Genomic DNA, 19846 nt, shown 5'->3' on the forward strand with positions numbered 1-19846 from the left:
ACCCGTGTCTATTGGATATGCTAAAAACAGTAACAATAAGTCTCTGAATGAGAGACATTACTGGTTCCCACTTGAACAAATCAATGACAGTGACAGGTGACAGTGAGAGTATTGAAATATAGGATGCATAAAGACATTAAGTTGAAGGCCCTGGTTTTATTTATGATAGATATATTAAATTATCTACTAGCCTTTGACCAATGAATAATAGGCACATTTACAAAATCTTAGTATCACATAATTTTTCAAAGTACCTTGGAAGAGAAACTTATTTCATGATGTCAGAATCATAGGAACTTAAATGTATATAATAAAATTTATAGTATACCTATTCCAAAAAACCTTTGAAGCTAATGTACTTGAACCATTATATTTCAGTTAAATAAATATTTCACATGCCTATATATGGCTAAATATTACCAATAAATACATAAAATATATTTAAATCCTCAAAACCCTTTGTAAAATTATTATTTTGATAAAAAATTAAAGATATACATGTAACTAATTTTTAAAAAATTGTGTCAGCATTGTAAAGTAATACTAGTCATAAAATGGCAATCCTTAAGTGTATCTTGCCATAGATACATTTTGGAGGTAATTATACTGGTAAAATAAATATAGAAGTATATATTATTTTAGTTACATGTGGAAGGTATATGAACAAAATAGGCTCAGAACTTAAAAAGACAGGAGCTTAGATTCTAAGAATAGTCTTGCTTGTCCAGATTCAGTATATGGCCCCAAAATGTTTGGGTTGCTAGCAGAGGGAAGGGAAAATCTGTTGCTAATATAGACAAGGGAGACAATTGTATGGCATTGCATGGGAAATACCTTTTTTTTTTTATTATTTGCTTTTTGGGTCACACCCGGCGATGCACAGGGATTATTCCTGGCTCATGAACTCAGGAATTACCCCTGGCGGTGCTCAGGGGACCATATAGGGTGCTGGGAATGGAACCCGGATTGGCCGCCTGCAAGGCAAACGCCCTACCCCCTGTGCTATCACTTCAGTCCCATGCATGGGAAATACTTTTTGTGGAGATCTAATCATAGCATATGCAAATGTTGAAACATAAAGCTACATGTTTTAACCTAGGAAAAATTGAGATAACAGAAAGATTTTCAATAATGAAATCCAAACGATTCCTCACTAGAGAGGAACATAATCAGGATCCCATTTGAACCCCCAAGTAAAGCTATTTGGGTTTAGTGTTGGTGAATGCCAGGCTCACTAAAAGAGATTCTCAGGTGTTCATGCAGTGTGATGAATTGAACTTAGAACCTCATTTATGCTAGGAACATGTCGACGGTCTTCCACTTCCTGTACCATCCATCTCCTTTTATATCCTAATATATTTGCATTAGCTGCTATTTTGTATCCAAGAACAGTTAGAAGTGAACCAGCCAATCACCATTCACTCTTCAGGTTCAGTTAGGTATTTTATGTCTTTGGGATCTCCTCTGCTGACTTTGAAATATAGAACCCTTGTTTTCCCTTTTATACAGATGAATATCATGTAGTGTATATAGAATCAGCCATCTTGTTTTTTCTCCCTTACTTTTAATTTTTGGTTTCTCTCTCTCTCTTTCTTTCTTTCTTTCTTTCTTTCTTTCTTTCTTTCTTTCTTTCTTTCTTTCTTTCTTTCTTTCTTTCTTTCTTTCTTTCTTTCTTTCTTTCTTCCTTCCTTCCTTCCTTCCTTCCTTCCTTCCTTCCTTCCTTCCTTCCTTTCTTTCTTTCTTTCTTTCTTTCTTTCTTTCTTTCTTTCTTTCTTTCTTTCTTTCTTTCTTTCTTTCTTTTCTTCTCAAGTCAGTTTTATTTCCATTTTTAGCTAGAAGTAAAATTGTTAGCTATTGTTAGCTATGTTAGGCACAGTTGTGCTATCATTTTAGTATGTTGACTTTTTTTTTCAGTTGTAAAATATGGTCACATTACACTAAATATACATATGGAACTAGGCTACATGGACTGTTTTTTAGCTTTTTTTTCTGGATTAACTAACTACCCCAACAATGTGTAGTTAATTACATTGAAGCAGTAATTACAAATGGAAATCCCAAACAGTCCTAAATAGAAATATAAACATTGCTTTAGCTGATTCAAGGATCCATTTGCTTTCAAAACATTATTTTAGAGGGCCTGTAATGAGATAGCAGGGATAATGACATAATTATTTAAGGTTTTTTATATGTTATGAAGTCAACATAATTGCTTTTTGTTTGTGATTTTCAATTTATCAAATTCCATAAAATCAAACTATTCACCTGTGTGCAGCCTACTGCTAATTTTAGTAATTTCATAGAAATTGTGGTTAGGTTATTTCATTTTATAGTGAGTTCACATGGATTAATTAGAGTTAAATGATAGCGTTTGAAAGAGAAGTAAAAATGATTTTAGGTTGAAATTGTAGGTGAGTAAATAGAACACTACATATATAAATATTCAGACTTAATCACATTTTCCAGTTTTTTGTCATTTACTTTGAAATGAGAAAGATAAAATTAAAAGAATAGGATACCTTATTTGAAACCTGTGGGAGTAGATATTTCATATTTCGAATTCTGTATTTTGTCAATGTAATATACAAGACATTTTTGTACTATAACAGCTGGTTCATCTACAATTTGCATATTCAAGTGCATTGATGCTTTCATAGGTAGATACATAAATACACTGATGACTACATAAAGGATACAAATAATCTCATTTTAATGTGGGCTTTTGTTACCAACTATGTCTTTTAAAATTTAATTTCTTTTTATACAGTCAAATTGTGTACTTGTGGTTAGAAAATAGAAAACTTAGAATGTTCTGTGCATTCATTTGAATTTATAAAATGTGAAAATATAAGTAAATAAAATTTTATCATCAGTATTACATCATGATTAAAACTAATTTTACCAAATTAAGATGTTTTTGTGTAAACCAAATACATCTAAAACCTGCTAGATATTTATATATATATATAGATTTATATATAGATACAGATATCTATATATGTATATTTTTCTTTCTGTGACTTGGAATGTTTGCACTTACTTTAGCAATTTCCTGTGGAATACCTAAAGCTCCCACCAATGGAGGTATACTCACAACAGACTACTTGGTAGGAACTCGAGTTACTTATTTTTGCAATGATGGATACAGATTGTCATCTAAGGAGCTTACCACAGCTGTATGTCAGTCGGATGGAACTTGGAGCAATCATAACAAGACCCCACGTTGTGTAGGTATGTTTGGTTTAAGAGATCCCATAACTTGTGCTTCTATTAGCATCTTACCTTTTTATCGTTTGTGTGTATGTGTATGTATGAAGAAGATAGTTTTTATTGAAACTAATTTAGAAAGATGTGGGGGAGAGAAAGAGAGAAGTAGGTGTTGATTAGAGAGCATATGTTTCTCCAGAACGGAAATCAGCAAGCAAAGAAATAGAGAGAAGCAGAGCAAATACGTATTCAAGGAAGAACACGGGCTTGGAGAGAAAGCCATATTGATGTATTTTTAAAATTTTACAATTGATTCCTGAAATGTTGTGTGTCATCTTCGAGGAAATAAAAGTTAATTTGTATGTTATATCCTATGGTAAAAATAGAACAGTTTAAGGACATACTTTTTGATATTCCAGAATGTTTATGTCAAAAATTTAAAATAACTTTTTGTCTCATAAAAATGTATTTAGTGTATTAAAATTTTATTCATCAATTAAATGTGCTTGCAAAAGCAAGCCTTTAACTTTTCTTTTAATTTATTATCAATAAAATTTTTATGCATTTAGCACTGATTTTTATAAGGATAAATTATGTTGTCAAGATGACACACAACTGTCAACATTTTGGAGGGAGTTTGTGCTCAGGGCTTACTTTTGGTGATGATAGGAGGACCATGTGCAGGGTTGAGAAGGAATCAAACCTGTATTTGTTCCAAGAAAGACAAGTGCCTTACCACTTTATTATCTCTCCCAGTCTATGACTTTCAACTTCTACAAATATTCTTTAGATTACTGATGTTTAGAATATTTCCCGTTGCTATAGTTAGTACTTAATAGGAAAATCAATATTATAACATAATAGGAAATAGTTCTGATAAAAGACAGGGGATTACAAAATGTTAGCTTTAAATCACTCTTTAATGTTATTATTTTAAAATTATTCATTCTCATTTAGCACTTGTAGCTTAGCTATAATTTATTAGAATGAAGATCACTGCAGTTTTTGCAAATTTTAATGTCAAAAATCCTTCTCTCTGTCTTATATTGAGAAGATTTATAGTAGAACTCTTGCATAAAAAATCTTTGTCACACACACCCACACTCCCCCCCACCACATACTCACACACACACACACACACACACACACACACGAAAATTTTCTTCAAGTATAGAGCTTAAAACTACTAAGGAAATAAGAGTATGTTTGCTTTCACATTTTGTCTGCTAAGAATAATGCTAATAGGGGAATGCAAATATGTCTTTAGAGATCTTTATTTATTCACTCATTTTTTAAAACTGAATCACTGTGAGATACATACACAGTTGCAAGGCTGTTCATGATTGGGTTTCAGTCTTACAATGTTTCAACACCCAGTTCACCACATTTCCCACCTCCAATAGCCACAGTTCCCTCCCACCATCCCACCACCCAACCCCCCCACCTGCCTAATGGAAGCCACTTTTCTTTCTCTCTAGCTCTCTCTCTTACCTTTCCTGCATTATCATTTGCAATACAAAACAGAGAGATTATCATGTTTTTTAGAGATCTTATTTCCTTTGGGTACACAACCGTAAGTCAGATTGCTGACTCAAGTCATAATTCTATGCTTAATATTTTCTGGAACATCCACACTGATTTCCGTAAGATTATATATTTACTTTCCTATGAACATTATACAGTAGTATCCCTTATTCCCCATATATTACACCTCAACGAAATTGTAGGGTTGGCAGGGGGGAGGGCACAAAATAATGCTTTTAAATAATCTCCAAACTAAAGAGAATGTTAGCGAAAAACATTACTAGAATAATTCATCAATAATGTATTTTGTCTAACCATATAGAAGAATAAACTTAAATATGATCAAAACAAGATTTAAAAAAGAAAGAAGATAGTAGAGGTAAGGCATTCAATCATCAAATAATATGTCCAAAGATTTTGAAGTATGAGAAAACAGAGTATGCCAAAGAATACTACAGAGCTGTGGGAATGAAAAATTAACAACTGCTACATAATCTGCATCACAATATAAGATATAATAGATAGTAAAGGGTAATAGATATGGCATATACATAAGTAGCATAACAGATAAGTTTGACATAATGTCTGCATTCTTCATTTTTCATTTTTATATAGTTGTTACATGTCCAAGCATCAATTCGTTTACTTTGGAACATGGAAGGTGGCGAATTGTGAATGGCTCCCATTATGAATATAAAACCAAAGTAGTTTTCAGTTGTGACCCAGGTTATCATGGGCTAGGTCCTGCTTCCATAGAATGCCTTCCTAATGGTACTTGGAGTTGGAGAAATGAAAGACCATATTGCCAAAGTAAGTACTCATATTGTTGAACTTGTTTCATGATCTATTCGTGGTGTTTAAATTACTTAATCACTTCCTTTCCAAATGCAAGAGCAATAATAAAATGTTATGTATTATTTTCTTTATTAACATTTTATATTTCTAAATAGTAATGAAAAATCATGCTTTGAGTCCAGAAATCATGTTGGGATTTTAGATGTATCTTTTATGACAACAATTAGATAATGTATATTGCATATTTCCAAGTTGTAAGGTAGCACTTTTAAGGCCTATTATCATTTTCCCCATGGATTCTTATAAATATGCAATAATTTATATTATCTAGTTGTAGAACAATTATTCAGAAGCAATATCTTTAATAATATCTGTGAAATTATGGTTTACTTTGTTCCAGAACATGTTCAATATATAAATTAATTTGTTCCTTTTTTGTGGAACATAATTATATTATATTCATAACATAGATTCTTATGTTTATAGATAAGCTACTAAAGGAGTCAAAGCGTATAAAGGTCTATAAGTTTAACAGCAGACATTGTCTATGTGTTTATATGCATAAATAACACAAGTACCTAACAATCAGATTATTCTTATTTTTATAAAATAAACACTGATAAATTATAATCCAAAAAAATATCTAATTTATATTTGGAATAGAGCGATAGCACAGTGGTTAGGGCATTTGCCTTGCACATGGCCGACCTGGGTTCAATTCCTCTGTCCCTCTTGGAGAGCAAGTTACCGAGAGTATCCCGCCCGCATGGCAGAGCCTGGCAAGCTACCCATGGCATATTCGATATGCAAAAAACAGTAACAATAAGTCCCACATTGGAGACATTACTGGTGCCCGCTCAAGCAAATTCATGAACAATGGGATGAAAGTGCTACAGTGTAGTGCAATTATATTTGGTATTCCGAGTATATGACCTTTCTTATAGTAAAATTTTAATCTATTTCATTTTTTCCAACATCTTTCTCTGATTGCTGTTCATCCTTTAAATTATCATTTAACGGGGGCTGGAGCAATAGCACAGCGGGTAGGGCGTTTGCCTTGCACGAGGCCGACCTGGGTTCGATTCCCAGCATCCCATATGGTCCACTGAGCACAGCCAGGAGTAATTCCTGAGTGCATGAGCCAGGAGTAACCCCTGTGCATTGCCAGGTGTGACCCAAAAACAAAAAAACAAAACAAAACAAAACAAAATTATCATTTAACTGAACAGAAACAGGATTAGAAATACCTACAAGCTCTAGAGAAAATAATACAATAAAATATTATTATTGTTACTATTATTATGGGCTGGAGCAATAGCACAGCGGGTAGGGCATTTGCCTTGCACATGGTTGACCTGGGTTTGATTCCTCTGCCCCTCTTGGAGAGCCTGGCAAGCTATCAAGAGTATCCCACCCACATGTCAGCCTGGAAAGCTCCCTGTGGCATATTCAATATGCCAAAAACAGTAACAAGTCTCACAAAGGAGACGTTACTGGTGCCCAATCAATCAAATGGATGAACAACGGGACAACAGTGCTACAGTGCTGCTACTGCTGCTGCTGCTGCTGCTGCTACTACTACTACTACTACTACTACTACTACTACTACTACTACTATAATAATAATAATAATAATAATAATTATTATTATTATTATTATTGATTTGGGACCGAGCAGTCATATTCCTGGCATTGTGGTCAGGGCTGACTAGTGGTGCTATAGTGATTGTGTGGGGTGTCAAGGATTGAACCCTGCCTCCCATATCACAGCTTGAACTTAGACCCTTGAGCTCTCTCTCTGGCCCTAAAAAATTCAGTCAGTCAGACACTCAGCAGATTTTTTTTGTTATTCCATTCTGTTTGAGTCTCTGGGAAGTATTTCCCAGTCCCAGCAGGGATGGTATAATTCTCTCTGGATACTGAAAAGATCCAGGGCAGTAGATTTTTCCAAGAGACAGAGTGACTTTTTTCCCATGAAACAGCAGCAGTAGAGCAAATAAAGTTCGGGCACCTCAATTTTTGGTTCAAGGTGAAAGACCACTTAAAGTGTGAATGTGATCAAATTCCTGCCCATAGGTAAAAATGAGGGAAAACAAGAAAATTTAAAAATTGCAATTCACTGAGAAGCAGTGGTCTTTCTGGATTTGCATTTTCTCATATTTGAAATGAAAATGATAGACTATTGAGCCAGTAAGGCAGTGTAGCGGGGAAGGGACTTGCCTTTTACATGCCCATGCTGTGCATCCCCAGCACCCCATTGGTCCCCTGAGAACCACCAGGAGTGATCCCTGAGCAAAGAGCAGCAGTCAGCCAGGAGCAGCACCGGATGTGGCAGAAAGAAAGAGAGAAAGAAAGAAGGCGAGAGAGAGAGAGAGAGAGGAAGGAAGGAAGAAAAGAAGGAAGGAAGGAAGGAAGGAAGGAAGGAAGGAAGGAAGGAAGGAAGGAAGGAAGGAAGGAAGGAAGGAAGGAAGGAAGGAAGGAAGGGAGGGAGAGGGGAGGGAGAGGGGAGGGAGGGAGGGGGGAAGGGAGAGAGGGCAGGAGGGAAAAATTTAAAAAAAGAAAGAAAGTAGGAGACAAAAGAAAGAAAGAAAGAAAGAAAGAAAGAAAGAAAGAAAGAAAGAAAGAAAGAAAGAAAGAAAGAAAGAAAGAAAGAAAGAAAGAAAGAAAGAAAGAAAGAAAGAAAGAGAAAGAAGGAAGGAGGAAGGAAGGAAGGAAGGAAGGAAAGGAACTATTAGTATTCTCAATATTAATAAGTATTATAGCTTCCTCAATGGATTATTTTGAGAACAAACTAAAAATGCAGTGAGATTCACTAGTGGGGTCGCCATTTATTCTAATTGCCACTCAGGAGCACCCCCTACCCCAATCAAAACCAATCAGTTTATTTAAAATATTATATGCAACTAATTAAAGTTTGGATTTTTCCCCCCACTTATTATTGGAACTGAAGGCCATTGAAGAAATAAACTAAAATCACAAGGATGAATTGTTTAGTGTTAGACTATGTGGTTAGATCATGAGGTTTAATTTTTGATTTAGCTAACTATAGATTGTGCTTTAAATATAAAACATGGCATAAGGCTGGGGTATGGAAGGATCTAGCAAGTCAATTCATCTCTCTTTTAAAAATGTCTTTACTATCTTTTTCTTCCTGAAGAAAAAGCAATGTTTTAAAATCTACAAAATCCTTGAAATATAATTATATTTCTATTTTATTATAATTATATATTATTATGTTTCAATTTTTATAGAGATTATCATACTAAGATAGTATTCTTATTATCTTAGCCTCATTGGGACAGTGAGGAAACTTTAGTTGATGTAAATTAAAAAACTACCCAATATCCTTTGGTACATCAAAACAATTCTTAGATTATTAAAGCATCTTTTCCTTAACTTATGACTTCATTTATTTTATGCATTCTTGAGTGTGTCCAGGAGGACACAACAAAAACAGAGAAAACAGTCCAGTTCCATGTCACGGTTGCTTTATGAGAAGACAAAAGAAATGCACTTAAATTATAACATCATATCTCTATAATTTTATATTCATTCCAACATCCACTTCAACTGTAAATCTGTCAAATTACAAGGAATTCAAAATGAATATGGTTTGCTTTGTGACAGTGGAATATTGAATACGTCTATTCTCTAACCACTTCCCCCCACCCCTCTATTTCATTCAAGTTATTTCCTGTGGAGAATTACCTACACCTCCGAATGGAAATAAGATTGGAACTCAGACTTCATATGGGTCAACGGCCATCTTTACCTGTGATGCAGGATTCATGCTGGTGGGTTCCGCAGTGCGTGAATGCCTTTCTTCAGGCCTTTGGAGCGGCTCTGAAACCCGATGCCTAGGTACATTTGTTAAAGAATGCTTAATTTTAGGATTTCCCCCATACCACAAAACAGGCAGCCCTTTGGCCATCTACGCCCTCTCTAAGGATGTGAGAAATCAAAAAAAATATTTAACTTGAAAAAAAAAACTTGTTCACAATAAAAGCTATTTCACAGATAGCTCTTAAAGTTAATCAACTAGTGTCCTTAATGAGAACTGCTGTCATTAAGAAGCGACACATTTTCTTCCAGCTTGTTGAAAATAAAGAGGTGAAAACTAATTGCTGAAAATTATATGTCTGCATACTCAGCTGGATAAATCACTGTAGCAGTTAATTTATTCTAAACTATAGTCCCTTCTCCTTTATTTACTTAAGGTAATGACTGAGAAGAAAAACAATCTGTGTTTAAATCCTGTCTAGGCCAGGAGATGGCTCAAAGGGCTGGAATATGTGCTTTGCACGTGCTGCCAATGGGTTTGATCCTCACAGCCGCATGATCTCCATGACGCTGGGTGTGCCTCCCCCCAATATTTATCTTTTTAATTTTATAAAATTTCAACTTATGTTATATTGCTTGCTATTAAAATTTTTCAACAGACGTTTTCCCCCCTTTGATTTTGACTGTGTGTGTGTATGTGTATGTCCATAAATGCATGTGTATGTATATCAATATATGTGTGTAACAAGATGGTTTTTATTGAAAAGAAATTTACTTGGGAAGATGTGAGGTAGGGGCCTGAATGAGAGTGCACCAAGCAACCAGGACTCTATCCCTGGAATTCCCTATGGTCCCCTGAGCCCACCTGGAGTGAAACCTGAGCACAGAACCAGGAGTAAACCCTGAGCCACAGTAGGTGTGATCCCCCCCCAAACAAACCATCAAAAACAAAAATGTGGGGAGAGCAAGAGAAGAGTATGTGTTCCAGAGAGAACAATGGTTTGAAAGAACAAATGATGCTCTCAAGACTCAAGGCTTTTGGGAGGCTTTTTTTGTAATTCCTCCAACTGTCTTGGTCTCCTGTTCTTTGCATATATGAGAGTTAATCTGGGCTTTGTTATCCAAACACTTTGCACTGTTATAGATCTCATCAGAACCTTTAGATTCTTCTCTAGCATCTCCTTTTCTCTGGGTAGGACTTGAATTTCTGTGGCTGGCTAATGCCCAGTTCCTCTGTCTAAAGAGTCCAAGATTTGCATTTCAGCAGGATGTAATCTTCACTCCTTTTGGTAAATTCAGGGCTGGGCTTCTTCTTCTTCTTTTTTTTTTTTTAGGTTTTACTTCTCAAAATCTCATTACCAGGCCCCAACAATCCTCCTGCTACATACCTGGCCCCTGAGATTAAACCCTCCCAAATCCTTCAGGGGACATGATGTAGTTCTCTGTCACTTCAGGTTGACAAACTGGTTCAGACCATTGAAAACATAAAAAAAGACCAAGCATAAATTAATGGATTATTTTATTAGTAGAAGTACTAAGAAGAATGAATTCTTTCATTAGATGGTGTTTATTTCAGCATATTTATTCATCTTTATTTTATAATGTTAATGCTTTATCTGTTGCTTAATATGTTTCCTGAAACTTTAATATGCTCAAGATATGCATTTTTCATTTTAAAGTATATTTACAGTTTGTTGTTACTGTGACAAAATATAATTATTTAAAATTTTCATCTAGTATCTAATAGCCTAGCATATTCATTTGGTATATTTAGCTTTTTCCCCAAAAGTATTTTCTACCTATATGTCACCTAAGCAAAGAATAGTTTGGATTCAAAATTTATACTTTTTTCCCCTCCTTGAAAGTGTGGAGCTGGAAAAGTAAAAAAACATAATAAAAATTGAAACTTGTGATTGTGGAAAATTCCATCTGTTCCCTATCAAGAATAAATAACTTAATATTTCATTAATCAATATTATATTTGTTGCAGGTTTTCTTAAATGTCTTATGTTGAAAATTAATTTTCTTCCTTTTTTTTAGCTTTCTCATAACTAAGTCTTAATTTTGCCAACTGCAGCTTCTGTCATGAATTGATCATATATGTTAGCACAATTTTTTTTTCTGCACTGGTGGGATCTTGAGATTTATAAGACAAATTTGCATATAAAACTCAGAAGGTTAAGAAGTTAGTGTATACTGTACAGTTCAAGTAGATAGGTTCGAATTTTATACCCAATGCCCAGACCTCTCCTATCAATAATTCACTCCATTTCATGATGCCCAGTCCAGTTTTAGCACTTCCTAAATCCTGTCTCTTACCATCAAATTGCTTGTGGTGTAAGATGGGCCTGGGAGGCCCCTATGCCATCCTCCAGCCAGAGTGTGCCAAGTCTGAGAACTTTTCATTGCACCTCTCTTGCACTGCACCCCTGCAGTTCTTGCGTTCTGTCCCATCTTTCTGCATCTCTGGCCACTGCTATGATCTGTGAGAGAGACCCCTGCTCTCAGCTCCTTGGACCTGGGTGTCTAAACCCTGCCTGGACCTGGGCTTGTCTGGACATCTGAGACTCACTTCTGTTCTGCCCCATCTGGACCTATGCACCCTGCCTTTACTGCACCATCTGTCCAGGCAAACAAGTCCTACCTGATCCTGCAATCCATTGGGATTAGGTGATGGTGGAAAGAGAGTCTGGTTGAAGGCTCCCTTTTCACGGCTGTTCTCTCCCACCCCAGCCATCTCATTCCCTATGTTGATTTGGATCCTTTCCCCTGGGCAAGATTTAAACTGGTCATCTAAGTTCATCTGGCACTTCACCATTCTCTTCCCATGTATCATACATATGTATACATATATATATACACATTATATATGTGTGTATATATAATATATCATACATTATATACATATAATATATATATATATTTTGTTCCTAAATCTGTTCAATTGCACTGGCTGATTTTTTTATCTTAAATTAACTGCTCATTTCTGGATTAAACCCTAGATAATCGGAAAATATTTGTCTATGTTTCTAAACCTATTTCTAGAATTTCTTTTAGAAAACAGCATTTGTGCTTATACAGAACACTTTTCCCTCTTTTACATATCTTTTCTAAGTTCGTTGTTTGGGCTATACATTTTTTTAAGTAATTAAAAAAATTACTTAAATTTCTCTTTGTTTGGTTTTAGAAGAGTTTTGTGAGCCTGGTGTTATTTTTGGGGGACTTAAACTATTTTATCTTATATTCATTTTTAGATATTTATTTTAAAGAAATTTATCTCGTTCTGTGAAACTGCTAAGTGGATTTTGCATAAGGCTGTCAATAAACCCTTATCTGTTTATTTATATAGGAATTATACTGTTACTATTGTTATCACTTTATTCATACATGTTAATGGTAACTTTCTTACCTTTGTAGAATTATTGATATAATTAGCTAGGGGTTTAAAAGTATACTCAATTTTAAAAAGAGGTTTTTCTGTAATTCTGTATGGTTTTTCTACTCTATATTTTCTTAAATTTGTGATTCTTAATGTCTTTTTATCTAGCTACTATGATATTTTTGTTCTTTATTTGTGTCTCACTTTCCTTTTAATATGTAATCATAGGTTATATGATTATATATTTTCTTTTACGTAAACAACTTACCACCTAAGTTTCTTACTAAACCGTGCATTATATGTATTTTTCAAACTTGTATATAACATTCCCATTTTTATAAAAATTGAAATGTTTTCTAATTTCTTATACACCTAAGAGTTTATAAAACTATAGTTTCTTTCAGTTCTCATGTATTTAACATTTTACTAAGTAATTTTACTTTTTTTTACATCAGATAATCATGTTTTGAGTTATTTGGAGTATCTAAACGAACTTTAAGAACTTTGTAATATTATGTACGTAGATAGATACAGAAATAAATCATAGCATTAAAAGTATTATCATTTAAATTATTTCAGCGGGTCATTGTGGAATTCCAGAACTCATTGTGAATGGCCAAGTCATCGGAGAAAATTATGGTTACCGAGACACGGTTGTTTATCAGTGTAATCCTGGGTTTCGATTAATTGGTTCTTCAGTGAGAATATGTCAGCAGGATCACAATTGGTCTGGTCAGCTCCCATCCTGTGTGCGTAAGTAAGCATGGCAAAAGGAGACACTTCTGTTTTTGTGAAATTACCTATTTTTTTTGGTAAGATATCTAATAATATCACACATACCTACCTGTGTTTATGTGTTTATTTTTAAGCTGTAGCTGTTTTCATCAAATTAGATCCATTATAAAGAACCATTGTTCCCATTTATGTTCCACCATTAGTTGACACTGTCACTGTTACTGTCACTGCCATCCCGTTGCTCATCGATCTGCTCGAGCGGGCTCCATTAATGTCTCTATTCTGAGACTTTGTTCCTGTTTTTGGCATATTGAATACACCACAGGTGTATATGAGCAAATGCATAGTTCCTTATATGTGTTAATCTTCTTCTTGTTGTGGCTGCTATTTTATTTGTTCTACTTTTCTTTAAAAGTCATGTTACACAAAGTGGTTCAGTTGTTTTAGGCATTCAATAATATAGTTGTTTTGGCATTCAAAATTTCAATTCTAATTGCACTACGTGTATGACATTCCTGCTATCACTTTTCCCAGTTTTCCATCCATCCCCACAAGCCAAGTCTGCCACTGTCAGACACAAAGTAATTTCTTTTATATTGCTAGATACAACAGAATGGCAGATGTAATTGTAAAAATAGATAGTTCAGTGAAAGAAAACTTATAAAAATTGTTAACTCTCACAAAAACGTTATTAAAGGATTTACTGTGCTGTTGCTTGGTCGTTGAGCCTCCCGTTTTTATATACTGAGTTTAGTGGGCTTCTAGGCTCCTTTCCCATCTAAACTGCTATGCCCCAACTAGGCTGTTGGTATTGTGTAATATGGGGGTGTTACTCCAGGATCTGTACTATTGGGACCATTATTTGGCTTGGTATCTCTTGAGGTTAGTCCTGAAGCTGTGACACTGGGCTCTTGGCTGCTGGGACTTCAATAATTTGGGGCCTGGGAACTTGGTCCGCCTTTCCCAGGAAGCCTGCAGAGTTTTCAGCACAGAGCTCCAGGGAGAAAAAAAAAAAAAACTTTTTGGAGATATTGTGCATCACCTCCTCCTGAAAGCCCCAAGAGACTTGTGCTTTCAAGCCCATGTTCTCCCTTGAACACCCATATCTCTTGGCCCCTCTGCCTGCAAGCTTATGTCCTCTCGCACACATATCTCTGTACTTTCTCCACTCTGGAGAGGTTCGTGTTCTCTCCTGCACACACATGTTCCTCTCTTTCTCTCCCCTCCTAAGTAAACTTAGTTTAATTAAAAATTTTTTTTTTTTTTACTTGGCTTCACTATTTCTCCTCCTCCTGAAATGCGTGTCTACAGGGAAAGGAAATGGACTCCAAATGCTTGTGTGGACTTTCCTCTCCCGCAAGGAGCAATTTCTTGCTCTGGCTTTAGTGCCTGGCTCCGGAGAAAACAGGTGACAGGTATATCCCTGACACGAGGCAGAACAAGTGAATATCAGGCACAGCTTAGCAGCCTTGTGTGGCTGACAGGACATGAGCATGCGTGTGGTCGAAGTAAACTTCACCAGTCATGGCCTAGGCCTGACATGTCCCCTTGTGACTGAGGTGGCCCAGCAGAGAGGTGGAATCACTCTTTTCTCAAGGTTACCTCTGTTCTACCCCACTTCAATGAGCCACCAGCCACAGAATGATTTTTTAATAACAGTTTGGCTATTCTTAAATACCGGTGGTGCAGTGAGTATTTTTATGTGTGGTATGAAATTATCTAGTGTATATTTCTTATGAATGCTAGAATACAAAAGAATACAGATAGGTAATGATGGCCTATTACATTTTTTTAAATTTTTATTTTTTTATTAATTCACCGTGAGATACAGTAATAAAAATTTCATGTTTGAACTTTGATCATACAATCATCCAAAACCCATCCCTTCACCAGTGCACATTTTCCAACACCAAAATCCCCAGAATTCTGCCGCCACCACTTTCCATACCTTCCCCTGCTTGTGTGGCAGAAAATTTGCAAGGCATTCTTTCTCTACTTTAGTTACCTTTGATATCTCGAGACCACTCCTACCTCCCCTTATATCTGCCTGAAATACAATTGCTTGACAATGTTTTGTATTGCTTGTTATAGATAAAATATAATGTAAAATATAAAAGCAGCCACACAATTTAGGAATTCTAAGATTTTAATGATTCCTGTGTGTGTCTCTCGATCGTGGCCACGTGGGAGCTGGTGCTTCTTGCTGGCTTCTAGAAAATGGTGACCACTGGAGCTCTTAGGGGCGGGCAGTGGGACGGCACCTGTCCCCATCTGGAGCAGCTCCTCGGAGAAGCCCTATTGCCATGTTCCAGGACATCTCTGCCACAAATTGCTCGGGTCCAAGATTTCTGTATGTGCCTATTACATGTTTGATGGTGGGAAATTTGAACTCTGGGCTTCAATTGGGCAAGCTGGGCACACTGTCACAATGACAACCCACACCTACTAAATAATGACATGAATCCTAATAACTTCCAGATTTGTTTTTCCCCAGAATTCCCAGCAGAATGCATTTTTTAAATCTCATTTTATCCTATTTTGCACTAAAAAATTCCATTCTTCATATATTTCCTATGTTTTCATAATGTTCATTCCTCATTAACTGACATTTACATTCTATTGGTATATGAAGAGAGAATAAGTACTGTAAATATGTTGAATTACAGCATTACAGAATCATTGGAAAGATATTTTGGTACTTCCCAAAAATCATAAACGGAAATGCAAATGCTTAGTGTGGATTCACAGGAAATATTTAATCTGTGACAAATTAAATCTACATTTCTAAGTTCTATTTTGTTTTAGTTGTACTGAAATTTAAATGATTTATAAAGCATATAGTTAACGATTTAAATTAAACTTTTAAGGTGTATATGTCATTGAGTGCATGTGCGTCTCTGCGTGTGTGTACATATGCTCATAGGCACATACAAAGGTTAGTAATTTAAAGAGAATGACATTTTGCTTGGCTAATTTTTTCTTTTCATTTTTAATCAAATATAACCAGCTAATACCACTGCTTTTATTGTTGAATAATTGAGGTCATAAATGAAAATTAGACCTTGGAGTAAAACTGGTTTCTTTATTGATAATTTTAAACATGAATAAGACACAGTTAAATTTCCAAATGAGTACGTTGACATTAACAATATAGCTGAAAAATAATTGCTCTTGGGTCATTTCAAAACTACTAAAAGCAACTATTCTCTTTCACAAAGTCCAATTACAGAGTTGCTCTGATAAATGTAGTGAGATGATGCAATAAAGCAGCTCATTGAAATATAGATTATTTGGGAAAAGGCCGCACTGCATAAAATCTAGATCAGAAATTCAACACTCAAAGGATCTACATTATCCATCTATTGATATTTTCAAACAAAATTGGGTTATTTTTTTAAATGGTGAAATAAATAAGCCTTAAAGTTTACCAGTTTATATAAAGAAAATTGGCATTTTAAAAGGGTAAAAATTCTAAAAACATTATTTTGGGTAATTTTGTTGTTCACAACTTACTCTTTAATCACTTTTTTGCTTTTCAATATCCTATACATAGGAAACCATTCTAAAATTAAATACAAAATGTTTCCCTCAAGTTATTTCAAGTATTAAACAGCTAGAAAAAAATGTATCTAGTTTAACTTCTTTCTTCTATTAAATAATAACATGAATTCCAGTAACTTCCAGATTTACTAAAATTATAGTAGTCTACCCTAAAATATTAAAAGAATGGAAAGGTACTTTGAACATAAAATCATCACAATTTTTAAATACGTTTGTTTACTATTCTATTCATATTATGTTATTTTTTGCCTTACTTTTGCATTAGGAAATTAACTTTAAATTTATTTTTATATAAGAGTTTCTCTAGATTATTTGACATTTGAAATAATTAATAGTTCAATTGTTATATGATAACTGATGGCATTATTTCTGTTTTGTAACACCTCTCGCTTACTATTAGCTATTAGTTGTGGTCACCCTGGTAGTCCAATTTATGGAAGAACAAGTGGAAACGGATTCAATTTCAATGATGTGGTCACATTCTCTTGCAATATCGGTTATCTGATGCAAGGACCAACAAAGGCACAGTGCCAGGCCAACAGACAATGGAGCCATCCTCCCCCAGTGTGTAAAGGTATATTCCAGTTTATTTCCAATAAGAAAAATTAAGTGCATGATAGACTTCATCCATGAAATGCAAATGTTCTTGGAATCTTTCGTCTATTTGTTTTAATTTGCTGCTGAATCTAAGTTTTTAACTCTCTGAAGAAAATCAGTGTAGGAGTTATCTTGTTTCAATCATACCTTTCAAACTGTCATTTTTTTAGTGGTCAACTGTTCAGATCCTGGAATTCCAGCCAATTCCAAAAGAGAAAGTAAAATTGAACACGGAAATTTTACCTATGGCACCGTGGTATTCTATGACTGCAATCCTGGCTATTTCTTATTTGGCTCTTCAGTTTTGATATGTCAACCAAATGGACAATGGGACAAACCTTTACCAGAATGTATCAGTAAGTAGATAATGTGAATTCTATCTTAAGTGTTTGTCACAATAAACCTAGATGTTTATTGTTTTTGTAAAATACCTAAAGAAGGATATTAATTTTTTGTTTTAATTTTGAAACTATACCTTTCATATTTTACCAATTTAATAATCAGATACCACTTTCATTAGCTTAATGTGATGAATACCTTATTCTTTGATTTCAAAGTTTGATTGTTTATTTATTTTGGTTTGGGGGCTATACCCAACAATACTCAGGGGTAATTCCTGGTTTGGCACTCAGGAATCACTTCCTGAAGTGCTCAGAAGATCTCATGGGATGCTAGGGATGGAACCCAGTTCAGCTGAATCCAAGGCAAATAACCTACACACTGTACTTTCACTCCAATCCTAAACTTTGATAGTTTACATAGCATGCAAACACCAGACATTTTTCAAATTCATAATTCCATAAATATTTTTCTAAATTCTAAAAAAACATTTTTCTTTTGTATTTATCTATTATCTACTATAATTTCCAATATCATAATTCTATAAAAATTAAGTTCCTTTTGTATTAACAATTTAGATTTAATGTTAAAATCACTCAATGTGATCAAATCCTAGGGCTCAAAATATCTGCACATTTAAAAAGGTATTACTTAAAACATATTCATCTTAAATATCACTTAACTATCATATACAGACATCTATACATGAATGCCATGAGTGAATATATGTGATTATATGTTCATATCATCTTTTAAGTCAGTGGTTACTTAAGCATATTTTGTTATATGTTACAGTGGAGCAATAAAATAAATAATGCCAGTACAGATGTTAAGAATATATATTATAAAATACTTATTAATATATATTTTATTATGTAAATATTCTATAATAAAACTATTGACGTTGAAATTAATGAACAGGAATTGTGAGAAAAATATTTACCAAAGATGAAATTACCTAAAGATATAGACAAGTGAACATGAGTTCAAGAAATCTATTAACTGATGTGTTTCAAGTATAAATATATCTCAAAAGGTTAATGAATCTTGAACATGAGAGGGGGAAAATGATCTATGGATTGAAGGAGTAGCATATCAATACTCATTGTGTAAATAACTTTAGGTTATATAAAATTGCTAGATTATAAGATTATTGTATGGTACTTAATAGAAGCATTTTTAATATTTCTAATGTAAAATTTATATAGATATTTTATCTTTCTGAATTATATAAAAATAAAATGGCACTGTTGTTAAATTTTTGGATTCTATGCAAAGAGTTGTTAGTCATTTCTAGGGCTTCAAATGTAGTTGATTTATTTTTATAAACTGACTTAAAAGAACTGAGGGTACCTTGTTTGGACATTGACTTTAACATTCAATTTTAAAATGTTCTGCAACACATGAAATAAGAACTTCAGATTTCTTTAGTCTCCTTTGCTTTTTTTAAAATATTTTCATTATTTCCTATAGCTCTCCTTGGCAGTGGGCTAAGTGCTTATATTCTTTATAGAGTTCATGTCCTCTGTGTGCTATTTAATACTCTAGAGTGATATTACACTAAAAAATATTTCAGCTTTCAATGGATGAGTAGGGACATGCATTGAGCTCCAAAGCTGCCTCTTCTAAAAAGTATTGTAATATATTGACATCATGTTCTGTTCTGCTTTAAGAGTGTGTTAGTTGACAGGCAACGGGATATTTTTTCAACATAATTTATTTAATTAATGTCCTGAAACTGAATTATTCTAGATGGCACATTAGGTTGTATTTCACAGATCCATCTTAAATTCCTCTTCTTTACCTTCATAGTTCCTTTTAAATTTTGTGGGGGCCTATTTTGAATATGATAAGGCTCCCTCTGTTCTGCTTTCCCAATCTGCTTCTGTTCCTTCCTTGCATATCCTTGTACAGGCACACACATGCTTC

The 19846-nt window shown here is 34.3% G+C and overlaps 1 protein-coding gene across 2 annotated transcripts in view; it reads left to right on the forward strand.

Moving 5' to 3' along the window:
• The window catches only part of CSMD3 (CUB and Sushi multiple domains 3), a 1180343-nt gene that overhangs the window by 1099424 nt on the left and 61073 nt on the right, over positions 1 to 19846 (forward strand). For both annotated transcript variants that reach the window (XM_004607658.2, XM_055125482.1), the window contains 6 exons: positions 3046 to 3231; positions 5347 to 5541; positions 9214 to 9387; positions 13265 to 13438; positions 17382 to 17555; positions 17749 to 17934. In XM_004607658.2, the coding sequence (XP_004607715.2) occupies positions 3046 to 3231; positions 5347 to 5541; positions 9214 to 9387; positions 13265 to 13438; positions 17382 to 17555; positions 17749 to 17934 (1089 nt within the window). The remainder of the gene's footprint in view (positions 1 to 3045; positions 3232 to 5346; positions 5542 to 9213; positions 9388 to 13264; positions 13439 to 17381; positions 17556 to 17748; positions 17935 to 19846) is intronic.

This window comes from Sorex araneus, chromosome 2, assembly GCF_027595985.1.
Source record: "Sorex araneus isolate mSorAra2 chromosome 2, mSorAra2.pri, whole genome shotgun sequence".
NCBI lineage: Eukaryota > Metazoa > Chordata > Mammalia > Eulipotyphla > Soricidae > Sorex > Sorex araneus.